This window comes from Vidua macroura, chromosome 15 (assembly GCF_024509145.1).
Source record: "Vidua macroura isolate BioBank_ID:100142 chromosome 15, ASM2450914v1, whole genome shotgun sequence".
Taxonomy (NCBI): Eukaryota; Metazoa; Chordata; class Aves; order Passeriformes; family Viduidae; genus Vidua; species Vidua macroura.
The window spans coordinates 4779651-4795108 of record NC_071585.1 but is presented as its reverse complement, the minus strand read 5'-3'; the positions used below and the strand labels follow the sequence as shown (position 1 = coordinate 4795108).

Here is a 15458-nt window from a genome sequence, read left to right as displayed (position 1 = left end):
TGTTTATAGGCAAAAAGGAAAATATATCCTCTATTCCTCAGCAAGCAACTGCATCATTTTAAAGACACCTCTAACAGCACAGGGAGCTTCCATTCTCAACAAACTGCACAGACACCACTAAAGACAGCAGGGCAGCCACTCAGGAAGAAATATAAACTTGCTAGCTGCATGTGATGCTTTTCTTTTCTCCAAAAAATAATTCAGAAGATATTTCCTCTGCCTTTACACTCCTGCAACCTTTGGAACATCACAAGCTCATTGCAGTTCTGTGCTCCCACCGTTGTTTTGGCAGAGCCTCGTTGCTGCAGCCAAAAGTTACAGTGTTTGTGATACGCAGGAGATGAAGGCAGACTTGGGCAGCATGGAGAACTCCAGGAGAGGAGTTTGGAATGCTTTGGAATGAGATGGCTCCAAAGGAGAACTCCCTTTCCCAGCCTGCAGGAAAGTCAGTATCGATTTACCCGAATTTCCTCCTTTATATGTTGTGGAAAATGAAGTTTGACATTAGTTAAGACAAAATCCCATAGAAGGCAATGATGGATAAATGAGGTTACATTTCTGCATGAACTAATAGCTGAAACAATTTTATGAAATCATAAGCAGCACTAGTATGACCCCTCTGGAATCTGTATTTCCATGACACCTAATCCACACTCCTGTTGGCTCCCCCAAAAGTAAAAGGGTAATTTTCCCACTGGGCTACAGGAACAGCTCCTCCTCCTTCACTCCAACAGCAAATGCCATCTCCTCCTGCTTGCTTCCTAGAGCCATTTGTAAAGCACAGCAAAGCAATCTCCTCCTCTCAGATCTCACACATCATGCATTTCTCTTTCCAGCTTGTAGAGTATCTGATCCATAAAGAACGGCTTAACAAGGTAGTAGGAGGCAGAACCAGGTACTGAATGTTGAACAGTATCCCTAGACATGCTCTTAGGCATTACAAATCCTTTGGTTTCTACCCCCTGTCCTTTTGCACTGGTGCCACCCCGATTTTAGGGAATGCACACCAGCTTGGTTTGGCTGCTCCTGTCCCATGACAGAGGCTTGGCACCTGAGCTATCCAGGAACAAAACTGAAAACAAGTATGTACTTCAATTTATTTTGCTAAGTGCTGATTTTTTTTTCCAGTATTATAGTAATGGTTTATGTTGCAAGCAGTACTTGTAACAAGGTATAAAGCAAAAATGAAAACAATCTCAGCAATAAGAGAATTTACAACTGAACTACAATTGTATTTCCACATGTGGGTAACCAGTATGTCTTCCTGGGATGCCTCAGAAGTGCACAGCAGAGCTGCTCTGGGCAGATGCTGTTCCCTCCTGTGCAAAGATCAGGCACAAAGTCTACATTACTGATCCATCCCACTGAAAAAACCCTCTGAGCAAAAGTGACGTGCAACTGCAGTGAATACACTGGATCCAGATTCATTCTCCCATTAGTTTCAACAAAACATGAATAAACCCCATGCTGGAGAATAGAATTTACAATATGACAAGGTGCCTGGCATGAATTTTTGATGACTATATTCATGGTGATATAATCTGTGACATTTATTTAGAGCCAAACACTGAAAATGAGAGCAACTTATCCTCTCTACAGCCACAAATACAGAGGCACACGCTCTTCTTTAAGCATCAGAGTAATTTGGAACAGAAAAGTGCTTGTGCAGACTGTTTAGAAGTGGGAATTCAGGTCCTAAACAGCTTTTCTGGGGTGACAACACCTATTCTGTGTGTCACAGATAGTCTGCTCAACAGGAATACAGGTGTGGCCATATGAGGTGGATGGTGAGATACATTACTGACTTATTGCTGCTCAGAATCAGTGAGAAACAGGGGGGAGAAAAGAAACTGAGGAAGCAGAATACATCATCCCTAAAAATTTTTCCCTCCTGCTTACTGTGAGTTAGATGATGACTTTTGGCCAGAATCATTCAGGTTCATATTCCTTTCAAAACTCTCAGTTATTTTTAAAATATCCGCTATGAATATTCCCCTCTATAAATTTCAGTTCTTTATTTAACCTTTCCTCATTATCCAGCTCCACTAATGGCATCTAATTTTTAATTAAGTACACAAGGCAGGCCTCACATGGCGTTAAAAGTGGTTTTAAGAGGTTTTTTAAACTAACACAAAGGCAGATGAGAAAAGCATATTCCAGGAAGCAGAATCTTCCTTGAGCACTGAACCAGGCCATAAAACATACTAAGGGTTCCTTTATTGGACTTACACCAAAAGAAGGAACAACATTAAAAGAGGAGCTCTATTTTAGCAGGAATGACATGGTATTTATTTTTGCAGCAATTCATGGTGAAAGTAAATTCCACTAATTCTGCTATTTTGTTATCAGCTTGATTAGATGATATTTACACAGCCTCCAGATGTGGGGCACCATTCAAAAGGAGGTAAAATATTCAAGTAGAAATAAAACCGCCTGCGACCCAGAGGGATGATGGATTATTAACTCAAGTCTCCATTTCCATCCCTCAGGATATGTAAAAAAACATGAAGAAACCTCTACAAGCCTTGGACCACCACAGAATAAGGGAGAATGGTTAAAAACCTTGTGGTTTGCACACCATTGAAACAACCAGCTGAGCAGAGCACTATTGCAATTCCATGAACACGTTTCCTGAAAAAAAATGGATTTGTCCACACACATTGTAATAATAACGTGTTTCAGCTAAGCCCTTGAAAAGAATTTGCACTGAATTGGCTCTGTAATTGTATCAGCTGCCCATAAGCACCATCTGCATAATTAAGATGGTCCCATAATTGAATTATATGCCCAAGCACAGCTTCAAGTGATTAACATTTAAATAACATTCTGAACTCCAAACCCAAAATGACTGAAAAAATTGTTTTTTAAGAGCAAATGGGAATGTTTATATGGCTTTTACCCTTAGCCATGTTTGTATTTTTATCTCAGTGAGGTCAAGTAACCAAACTATCAGGAAATAACTACAAAACTTGGAGAATCAACAGCAGCCTGGCAACCTTACACGTGCTGGGGACTGCAGGCTGGCCTCTGCTGCTGCAGGATAGAGCAGGAATCATCCCAAATACATGAATGAGCCTAAAGGAAAGTGTCAGGGAGAAAAGCTGCACCGAGGCACTGAAAAGCTTCTCTTCCTTTTTCACCAGCTTTGTGTTTTGACAGCAACGACAACACGATGAGAATGAAAATGTTTGGCATCCCATGAACTGGCTGGCACATCCCACATGCCAGACTCCACTGGGGAAAATGAGAATTCACCAGAAAAAAACAGATGTAAGAGGCACAGGAGACTTGTAAGGGAGAGGAGAGCTGGGTAACAGTTTTGCCTGGGTAACAGCAGAATACAAATTGAACAGGCATGACCTTTAGAGAATATCAATAGTTGCAGGCTTCACCTACATTCAGAGGCACTATAAGGCAGCAAAAAAAGAATTCTGAGCAGAAAGCTTTCCTTAGAATAAACAATACCTGCTACAAGAAGTTAAAAAAAAATATCATGTGTTTTTCAGAATTTTCTCTTGAAATTTTTAGGGAATCAAGTGTCATCCTTGATTTAACACACTTTTTCACAGGAGAACAGCTGAAGTGTCAATACAGCAATATCTTGTCAAGCACTTGGCCATCCCAGCAGCCAATGATAAGCAACATCTAAAGATAGAATGGTGCCCCTGCCTAGTTATTGGCAAAATAATTATATTAAGTTTCAGGAACATTTTAAGATGGCCTGGACTGTCAGGGAGCATTTTGATTGTCTCTCACTGTGTTGAGATATTTAAACATCTACTAAAATTTACATTTTCTAATGTGATGACTGACCACTGAAGAGTCTGTCAGTGCTTCAGTTGATAATAACCAGCATGAAATCATCATCATGCTTGCTTAACCAGCTTCAAGTGTTTCTCCATGTTCAGGAAACGGATGATGGTGATGACAAATTTATTCACAGTAAATTAAAATGGAAAAGCCACAAGTTGATAATGAATCAAGAAGGAAGTACAGAGCACAGTCTGACAGTCCTGTTTTGGTGGGAATTTAGAAAGAGATTTCAGAAATTCCTTTTCTGTTCCAAAAGTCTCCAGCTCTGGTTGAACACCACCCACAAAACAATCCTGTGGTACCTTTGTTACTACCTGGAGAATTATAAACAAGTGTTGTCACAGCACCCAGACTTCTGCTATTGGAAATTCAACAGTGTCTAACTTCTGCCTGCAGGTAAGATCACAGCTGATTCGAGATGACCACATGATAATTCAGATGCACAGGGGAACAAACACATTTTCACAGATTTCAGGGCTAGCAGAGTTAGGTTTGTGTGCAATAACAATGAGGAGAGCTGCTGTCAGGAGAGTCCAGCTCGGAGCACTGGCGTCAGAGGGCTGCTGGCTCACACTGACGTAGGGATGAGCAGTTGCTTGGGAAGCTGCATGCAGCCAGGCTACACGAGTGACACAGGAAAGGCAGATGCTGCTGCACTCTTCCATTAGGGCTTGACTGTAATTGTATTTCTGAGTCTGGCAGATGCTGCTTCCTCACTTCTAACAGTGGCTATTGAGTTTAGTAACATTATCACAATAGCAACCTAAATGCAGAAATAGGATGGAAAAAAAGCTTGAGGTAAATGGCTGGAAAGCAACTCTAAAGCTATTAAACAGGTCTGTGCAGACAGCATTCTGACCTGGACTGGAAGGATGAGGGTGGCATAGTCTCTATGCTGTAGCCAGAAATGTTCTGAGTAAGCAAGAGGAAAGCTCATATGCCATTTTGCTACGAATTTAGGCTCACGGATCCCAGAAATGACATAGGTTGCATAGGACCTCCAGGTCATCTGGTCTGAAACCCACTCAAAGCATGACTCATTCATGCACAGTTAATGCAGATCGCCAGATCACAGGGTAATTCAGAATTCCAGGAAGCTCTAGTGGTTTCTTGTCCTGATAGGCTGCCAAAACAGGATGAGCTACAAGGTCAGATTGGGTTACCTTGAGCTTAATCCATTCTGGATAAAGTCTGGTCTTTAAAACCTTGAAGGACAGAGGATGCACAGCTTTCTGGGCAGCCTACTCCAGCCACCTGACATCATTGTGAAAATGTTTTCCCCTTACATCAGTCACAAGGACTCTTACTGCCTGTTGTCTATTCTCCATGGGAAAAATTAAGAACTCCACAGAATAAGACATTATACATCACTTAAAGCCCAGATCACCATGGGGAAGAGAAGAGACTATTTATTAAAGACTTCTAAATGGAAAACTGTACTTTCTTTATTCTGACATTTCTGTGCTGTTTACATAGCTGATTAATATATTTATGTATACAACAGTGCAATGTATACAATGCCAAATATTGGAATTGATGTACATTCTGTTGTTTTGAAATACTCTGTATGAGTTTGTACATAACAGCACTCTCTTTGAGATTCTATCAAGCCCCAAAAGTACACAATAAATAATTGGTAGATCCTTCTTCAGTACTGGCATTCAATTTAGAATTACAAATCAACACAAGCACTTCAAACTTGGCAAATCCACCATGAAGACACTTTTCAAGCAACCTCACCAGAAAAGAGCTGGGGATACCAAGTATCTGCCTTATTCATCACAGAAAAAACAGAATAAAAAATCAAATTACAAAAAAAAAAAAAAAAAAAAAAAAAAGAATCACTCAAATTAAAATGTGACCACTTGAATTTTGGGAAGGCTGATGATAGAAGTTTCTGAAAGTATACACATGCCTTGTCACTCCATAGAAGTCTATTTTAGGGTCAGCTGAAGTTGTAAATATTATACCTAGTTCCAGTTTGAACCCAGGTTAGATGAGTGATAATTTGCCACCACTTTTGACATCACTTTATCTGTCAATATGTCAAAGTCCAGGCACCAATATGATTGTTGGTCCTTTCCAACTGCAGCGTTGAGCTTTCCCTAATGACCAGATATTAGGTGAAGGAGGAGAAGGCTGTCAGTTTCTGGCTTCATTTTTTGAGAGAGAAACACAACAAGCCTCTAATTTTAATATATATGTACCACAGGAGTAGATCTCCTGATGTTTAGCAACATCAAAACAGAGCCCACTACGGGGATTTTTCTTGCTCAGTAAAACATGGGGATCACAAGCAGAAGATTTAGGATCAGCACTTCTGAGCGCTTGTATGATTAGTAACTATGCAAAGTAAATTTCCTCAAGGAAAAGGATTTATTGAAAACTGATACTTGCCAGACATTTGAAAAATGAGACTTCATCCCTCATATTATTCTGCTCTGCAGCCTTTTAAACAGCAGAGATTTTATGCTAGCTCCTTGCTCCAGGAAGCAGAGCACGGCGACGCGCACGGCGAACGGCTGCGATAAAAGGCTCCCAGAATGTTTGTTTTAATCTGCTTGCAGGGAGGGAAGTGTGCTACTTAGACGTGACAAATGCTGGCTCACAAACTCGGTGCCTGTGGTGATGCCTTGTGAAGGCTGACCTAGAACAGAGACTAGACAGAGCTAAAGAATAAAGTAGGGATTTATTAGGAGACCTCAATGGATCCACCTTGGGCAGCACAACCCAAAAAAATTACCACAAAAAATGGACAAGCAGTCATGGGGTCTCTCACTTTTATAAGTTCTGCTCCATTTGCATATTGGAGTTCATTGTCCAATTCCAGCTCCAGCCCATGCAGTCCCATCCTTCTTGTTTTCTCTCTCCAGCCCACGCTGTTTGTGCTCTTGGGCCCGAGATTTGGATCAGTTGTCCTTGGTCCCCAGCTAGAGAAGGAATTGTTTTGTCTCCCTGCTCTGTGAAGAGAGCTCACCATCCCCTAATATGAAGCCTAGACCCACACACTAAAGCAGCACAGAATGTGAAACATATAAAAGCTAAAACCTGAGGCATCAGTGGCTGCTGTGGGGTTTATCTGTCCCAGGGCTGGCCCGAGGGAAGGAGCTGCAGGGTCGGGCTGTGCCCCCCCAGCAGAGACTGGCAGCACCTTGGCAAGCTCAGGAGCTCCTGTAAGAGCCTGTCCACATTCCAGGGGAACTGAAGGACAGGTGAGCAGGACGTTTAAATGTCTTCCAGTTTCTAGAAAGCCCAAGCTCAGTTGAAGGTCTTCTGGACTAACCATCCACAGCTAATGGTAACTTCCACCTTAAGCTGAAGCCTTTGCCATTCTTTTGGTATTTAAATGCAAGAAATGAAAACAATTAAATTGATTAATAGCTTGAATTCATCCCCCAATAAAATGAAAGTTTTCATTCACAGTATTGAAAAAAACCCACAAAAGCTAAAAAACCAGTTATCCCTTTCTGGAAAACAACATAGATATCTCAAACCCAAATTGACCTAAAATTCCCAGAAGGCACTTGATACAACCTGCTGAAAAGAAGAAAGTATGAAGATAGGGTACAGTAGCTACAAAGCTTTCTATCATCCTCTCCTCTGGCACCTTCAAACAGGATAAGGAAAACTACATGGTCCAAGAAAAGCTTCTCCACAGAACAGATGTGTAGCTGGACTTGAAGAATGATTTTTGCTGCTCTGTTGGTTACTATTACATACTTAAGAAACACATAAGATTTGTGAAATCAGCAATTTAGCAAAAAATCCAATTGCAATTATTTTTGTGGGTAAGTTTAACTATTTAAGGCGGTTACTTATAATGAAAACTTCAGAAACAACATTTTGAATTAAACCCATAGGGTTTAAAAAAAGCCCAACAAAACCACACCCTAATCCCTCAAAAAAAATCCTCCAAACCCTTATTATCTTACCATGCCAGTTATTTTCTTGCCAAATATAATATCATACTGGCTTACCACCTCTGCCTTATAGGGCAGAAATGTGGAATGCTGATGCCAGCCAGGTGGTCTAAAACTTGTTCTGAATTCATTTCCCCTACACCAAAGCCAAACAGGACACATGAAGATGTGGCCATGCCTGAGATGAGAACCCCTCTATCCAGCTCTGGGGCTCCTGACACCAGTGGTACTGTCTGAAGGTGCCAGGCCCTTACAGAGGGCAATTCAGCCAGAGTACAGAATAATCCTGGCCTATACTGTGACAGTACATTTAAACTGAAGAACAATTACATGTCTGATAAACGCTGATGAGTTCTATCCAAAACAATTAATAACAATATTATCTGTTCTGAACTTTCATACTGATTATTTTTTCCTTTTAAATAATATATGTTCTTTCTAAATAATAGTTTATCCTTCTAAACGATACAGGACCCACAAGGACTCCCTTTTTCTCATTGTGTTCTGCTTTATCACAAAGCCAGTACATTTTCTAAACTGCTCCTGCTCCAGCTCAGGAAATCAGACAGGCTACCAGGATACCTTAATCAGAGTGTTCTTATCAGAGTGTCTCCAGACTAATAAGAAGAAATCCAATCTAGTGCCCATGGAACACTAAATTAGATCTAATCATAGGGCACTCTTCCAATTCTTCAACAGCAGGTCTAAGACCAACAAATGCCATTTATTTTTTTTTTAGTAGCCCTTAAAATACTACAAGCAATCCCAGAACAGCTGCTTCAAAGCCACAATCCAAAAAGCTGCAGACATTTGTTTGCATTTAAAAGATGATCATTCAATGCTCTCCTTGCCAAAAGATACTTTACATACAAACACTGGAAAGCTCCCGGGTCATGATATTTTAGGAATCCCAAAACAGGGCAACCTACTTACATTGTCTCAGCTTGAGAATGTTTAAATAGTTGAATCACAACACCTTCCAGTGGTTCCTTGGCACAGATTTTGCTTCCTTAACAACAAGGCATCACTTGAGCCAATTCTGACTAAAAACAATTGTATCTTGTCTTAAATATGCACTTCACTGAAGGCCTGCTCTACATGCACGCTAGGACTGTTCTACAAAGGAGTTAAAAATTGCTTAATGCCTTATGCAGAAGTTCTAGACCCATATTTTTATAGGACATGGCGATCCATGTGTTGAGTGATTTTCTTATTTATATTTTCCTCCTGGGAAGGATTCTATCTGTAAAGTGGCCTGGATTAGACAGAACAAGTCTTGAAGAGTATCACTTCAAAGTTGCAACTGTAAAATATTTGTGTTGGGGAGGTGTTTAATCTCAGATTTTTTAAAATACATTTTTTTTTCTCAAAGTAGGATGAGTCCCAGTCCCTCTGCACTTTCATAATTATTGTCCTCACACCTGGGAAACCACCCCCAAAATTTCTCTTTCTGCCCAGGCACAGAAACACTGAAGTACCAGAAAACTTGTGAGGTTTGGGGCAGGAGAGAGGAAAGGAGCTGCCAGAAAAGGTGCATAGGGTAAGGATAAAGTGATGGGCAGCTCCCCACTGCCCCAGCTCAGGGACTGTCACAGCCAAACCAAAGGGGCTCTTGCTTGCCCTGCTCTGGAACAGGGTGGTCCATGTCTGCAATTAAGGTCTTATGGATAAATTACACATCTGAGTCGTCCTTCACTTAGCACAGAGAGTCATTTCAGTGACTTCATTTTACTTGTTTGGCTTTGCTCATGAATGCTGATCTAAATGTAAGCTTACTTTGATATCCCATATAAGGGCAGCAAAGGCTGCAGTCACAGTGACACATCCGTGACAATCTTGGGGAAATTCATTGCTGGCTACAAAAGGATTGTCAGAAAGGTTTCAAGTGGCATGTCTAAAAGCTACTCCATATTCTATATTAAATATGATTGACTGTTTGGGGTGGAGGGCTGTATGTGACATAATCCAGAACTGACTCACTTTTGATACATCCCCTTTATTTTCGGAGTGCACCATCCATGATGGTAATGAGAACATTTGGAATACACATTAAACTCACTTCCCTGCTGCTCCCTCTACTGACTGGCTGAAGATTCCCTTCCCTTTGAAGGAGTTAGGTTACCAATGTGATCATGGCGACAAGAGTGAGTGAAATTTGCAATTTCACATTTGGCTTAGGAAATCTTTTCTGCTCCATTAATACATAATAAATATCTCTCTATATATCTTACCCTGATGATGACTGCAAGTTAAATCACACATGGCATAAAATATTTTAAATAACAATATATTGTAAAATCATTTCTCTTGCAACTAAGCCCCATCTGACACCATAAGAACGTGGAACTGAGCACGAGTTGCAGCAGTCAGAGCTCTCACGTTGCCCTTTCACTTGCCCCAGCAGGTTCTTGCAGCACAGAAGCCCTCAAGGATCCAGACATTGAACCACAAGTGCTAAATGTGTAAAAACAATCAGATGGCATCCCCACCCACGCATCAGCCGGTGACCAAATTTCCTTTCTTGGACTGAGTCTCTCATTTCCTCCCCACACTTAAATCCTCCGTGTCTATTATCCATTATACACACTGTGCTATAAAACTGTTGACACCTTCCTTTTTTAGTTTTTTCAGCCCTCGCCTCCCTCTTGCCTGACACAGAAACAACAGACCAGCACATCCCAGTGAGCTTTCAGTGGAAAAGGTGGTTCTGTTAATGCCAGAAGCTGAAAGAACAGTAAATCTAGCTAGTCAGTAAAATAAAGAAGAGGAAGGGATCATACTCACAGCAGCTGCAGAGACACAAGATCATCAAAAAGGCCCTGGGGAATCTCCGTGATCTTGTTTCCATAGAGCACTCTGAAAGATTCAGGAAGACAAAATAAATCTTAAATAAGAGCCCAGTTTAGTGTCCTCCCACATCTCTGCATTATCATCTTTATTGATCATGGTGCACCATGCCCAGGATCTGTGGGCATTTCATTTAACCACTGATCTCATTTTCTTTTCAGAGAGCACATGGCATTAAATGAGTCGTTATGATTCAGGCTTCGTCTGGTGTTGGAAGGCATTTTTAATGTAGAAACTGGACATCATCCAAAAACTGTATCTGAAATATTTTTCATTCTGTTAAAGGATTTTTTTCCATCCTTTTAAAAAATATTTTAGCCACTCAAAGGCACATTGTCTGATGCAAAAACCTAGAATTCTGCTCAGTAATACTGAATTTAAAAGCCAGAGAGCACAAGCTGGTTGTCGATAAAATTTCATATAACTGAGTCTCTTAAGATACAGTAATTGGCATGAAATGTGACACAGGCATCATTGGATAAAATATTATGGCTTTACCAGCTGCTGTTACCATTTCAATGAACTAATATAAAGAAATTTATCTCGAACTGGAAATAGACATATATTTCAGGAACTCAAAAATTATTTAGGCATAGCGTAGTTATAAAAATCAGTAAAGCTTTAATAACAAAAATGAGAGTCACTGTGTATATTTAATCAACCATAAATATATGACCTGATAACCACGATTCAGTTTTAACATTAAAAATATGTCATTTTTAATGGAAAAATGCACATATATTATCCTTAGAAATTGAATGAAGGGGAAAGAGAGACAGAAGCACCATTATGCTGAGCTGTGTTACCCAGTGATCAGAGCAAAATCATGTATGACAGGAACACCAGGAATTCAATCACAGCTGAACTATTAGCTCATGTCATTTCTGCAGGTCAGTATCATTTGTAAAAGCCAGAGAGTGGCTGAGGAGCTTATGTGAGTCCTGGTCAAAGGGAAGATGATGAGGCTCCCTCTGACAACATTTTGCCTTACCTAAACATTTCAAACTGGAAAAACAGAATTTATGTAATTTCTATGCTCTACATAGGACATGGCAAATGGCTATAAACCAGCTCATGCCAAAACTCTGCTGCTTATGTGTCACTAAATTTTTTGATTCCCTCACTTTTTCATGTGGAACAATAGGCTGGCAATGAATCAAAAGACCATGTGAGGCTTGGATGTTGGCTGAAATCCTGGCTTGCCCTGCCTGACAATGTTTGAAATATTAGGGAGAGTTGAACATGCTGAAAAACAAACTCTTAGCATGGCAGACCATTTCCAATACCCCCTGGCCTTCCCAGAGCATCACCACTTCAGTTTACTCTTCATCAGTCACTGGGAGTCCATCACCCCTGTGGGAGCCTTCCAGAGCAGCTCATTTCTGAGCCTAAACACAGTAACACCATTTAAATACCAAAACCTGAACTGAAACCAAATTTTTCATTACTTTTGCCATTTAGCAGGAGCTGAAGTGCTACTCAAGAAACTCAGGGTCATCCAGCATTCTATTTTCTCTAAACAAGCATAACAATTTATCTATCTAGTACAGAGTCAGGAGGTGTTTGTAATGTGCTGCTCCCATTAGTGTTTCTTGTGAGTAATGAATGCTTCCAAATTATTCTGATTGTTTCTTAACTTTAGCTTCAAAAGACACAAACAATTTCCTAATTCAATAAAATGTAATGCAATGCATGAAGATTTTTATAATCTGTCCAAAGCTGGACAGAAATGGTGGCTGAAATTGGAAAGGTTTAACAGGATCATTTAGACAGAACATTCAAGTCCCTGGATTTCACTGGGCTCTAAACCAACATGTGAAAGGCTGACTCACAGATTTCTTTCTGCACAAAGATGTGTGCACCTGTATTAGGAAGCAGAAGCAAAACCTCTGCAAATAGAATGTTTATAAAAGGTTAAAACATCAATGCCCACAGAACCCAGTATGCTTCCTCTTCACCTTCCAGTCCTTCTGAAAAACCTTTCTTTAGCTTTCTTTAGCTTTAGTGTGTCATCTGTATACCAAGTTTAGACTGCAAACTCTGGGATGTCAGAGAAATATCTTCCTTAGTTTTGTGAAGGAGCAGAATCATCAGTGCTCATCAATAATGCATAGTGCAACTGCAAAGAGGAATCGAGAAGCTAAGTTTTACAAAATGTCCATGAAAGGTAAAAACATCCCCACTCCAGCCTAAGTGGGTTATTCTGAATAACCTAAGGGTTATTCTGGCCGTAGAGGTCAAACACTTAGGGAAAGCAAAACCTTAAAGAAATATCAACACTCATGTCCTATGGCACTACTGAATGCAAATATCAAAATAAGACCCTCAGAGCAATTTTTTTTTCATTTATTTTTAATTTGAGAGTCAGAAGGTCTTAGTGCAGTGTGCTACTGAACTTCAAAACTTGTATGTGTTTATGCATCTTCTTTATTATTTTGAGCAAAATAGATCAAAGTAGCTTATAAAATAAAGCAAAGCTCCAATTTTTAGAAGCCATGAAAAGGAAAATAAGCATTTTCCAAACTAATTTGGCTTATGTGCATGTGGCACATTAGCATTCAAACAGATTAGCAGCTAAAGAAAAGTCAGGATGAGAGCTCAGGCACTTGTCTCTAATTCATATTCATGTTCAGCACTGCACGGAGCCAAATGAGCTCATGCCACGTCTGCCTGCCATGCCCGGGCTGCAGGAGAACGGGGAGCACAGGGAGCAGCTCTGCACTGCACTGCAGCTCCTGCACCGAGCTCTGCACAGCTCTGCAGCCCTCACTGCCATTTGCTGCAGGAAAAAGCACAGAAAACCTGCTTTGCTCAGAGTTCTCCATCTCTGTGCCAGCCAGGAGAGCACACTCCCACCGAGGAGCATCACTTGGGTGGCTCCTGCTCTGGTCCAGCTGCTGCTGCCCTGGGCAGAGCTGGGGCCAGCCAGGCTGGCAGCCCCTGCAGCCACAGGGACCCTCCTCTCCTCCTGCCACCCTGCCCACCTCCCTGCTCTGCACCCCAGTGCTCTCACAGCAGCAGCTCTGGGGGAAAAAGAACCAAATGAAAAAACCTGACAGAAATAACCAAACACAAACAAACAAAAAAAACCCCCACCCAAACAGTCCAAAAAACCCACAAAACAAAATGAAACAAAAAAAAAACCCAAACCACCAATAATAAAAAAAACCCAAAACCAACCAACCAAACACCCTAAAAAAAACCCCACAAAACAAAACTAAACAAAAAACCAACCAACCACGGACAAAACCCCAAAAAATCAACAAACCAACAACAACAAAAAACCCAACAAACAAACAAACAAACACCCCCCAAAAAACCCACAAACCAAAACTAAATAAAAAACCAACCAACCAACCATGGAAAAAACCCAAAAAGTCAAAAAAACCCAAGAAAACCCAAAAAAAACCCCAAAACCAAAACCAATAAAAAAACATAAAACCAAACAAAATAAAAAACAAACACTAACTCTAAAAAGCCATATAGCAGGAAACATGACCAATTCAATTCAAGAGCTTCATTTAAATCTCCAGTGCTTTTACCAGCAGAGGTAAATTTTAGGAGATTTGCCCTTTGGCATTACAAGTTCTAAAAATGGTGTTCACTTGCTTTCCCCACACGTGTTGCAGGACATGCAGATGTCCTGGCTAATGTGCAAGCTTGGCACAGGAACACAACCCTTCTTCTATCCCAAAGCACCTGAAATTTTAGACACAGAGCATTTTTTTAATTAAAAACACACTAACAAAGTTAACATATAATAAAAATAAAATTAGTTCAGTAATTGCTGCCAGTAGACAGTGAATCAGTGAATTAGAACATTTATTAGAACACCAAAAAAATTACTAAATTTTTTTTTTTTTTGTGTGTGGGCTCCTGATTCTTCACTGGCTTCTCATCTTTAGGAGAGTAAGTCAGCCACAGGTCTGACAAATACCACAGCACATAAAGCACAAACCCCTGGCAGCACTGCAAGCTTTGGAAATCCCTGGGAGCAGCACCCTAAAGAGTCATTATAGATCTGCAACAAGAAGTTATACAAACATAAAACAGTCACAAATGAGGCATTGTGTTTCTTTAGGCTGATTCTGGCATCATATTTTCATAGTCCCCTAATGATGTATCTATCCCAAGACATATTAGATATTAAATTTCCAATTAAATAATTAATTGTTACTATTAAACTTCAAGTTTTGCTGTTTAACACATGGTATTCTAAAATAAAGATTAAACAGTGGAAACAGTCACTGCCTAGGTTGATCTGCAGTTCTGGGACACACCACACACAAAGAAAGCACAGGAAACACACGTAGCCACAAGTATGTTGGGTGAGAACATAATCAATGATGGACCAAACCTTCAGCAGAAGAGTCTTAAAACATGAAATTTACACTGATTCTTCACAGTCTCTATCCATTCTGACCTCTTGCACCATTTTAAAAAGAGGGAATTTGCACTGACTTTACCAATACATGGCCTTTCAGATGCACTGAAGTTTAATACATCACCTTTGAAGGGTGTGAAACAATAATTGCTGTATTCTTTATTTTATGTCTCTGCTCCTCAGCTTCCTTACTTGCAAATGTAGTTGCAATTTAGCTGCTTCATTAAGTCAGATCACAGAATACAGAGATTTTTCCCTTGAAGGTGACACAGAGTTTTTTGAGGTATGAAAGCCTAGCACAGAATCCCTTACTTTAGACCATATGGTTTCCAGCTAAGTGTTCCTTTATTTTGGCTGGGCTGAAACATTCTTACTGAAGTGTCAAATTGTGACTTTATGCAATGTCTTTTTCAGTCCTCAGAACGCTTTTAACTTTCCTTCAGACTGTGAAAACAATTCTTGCTAGGGAGAATTTTATTTCCCAAGCTACGTAC

At 40.3% G+C, this 15458-nt stretch overlaps 1 protein-coding gene across 2 annotated transcripts in view; it reads right to left on the bottom strand.

Moving 5' to 3' along the window:
• SLIT3 (slit guidance ligand 3) overlaps positions 1-15458 on the bottom strand; it is a 471188-nt gene that overhangs the window by 129993 nt on the left and 325737 nt on the right. For both annotated transcript variants that reach the window (XM_053991145.1, XM_053991146.1), the window contains exon 12: positions 10518-10589. In XM_053991145.1, the coding sequence (XP_053847120.1) occupies positions 10518-10589 (72 nt within the window). The remainder of the gene's footprint in view (positions 1-10517; positions 10590-15458) is intronic.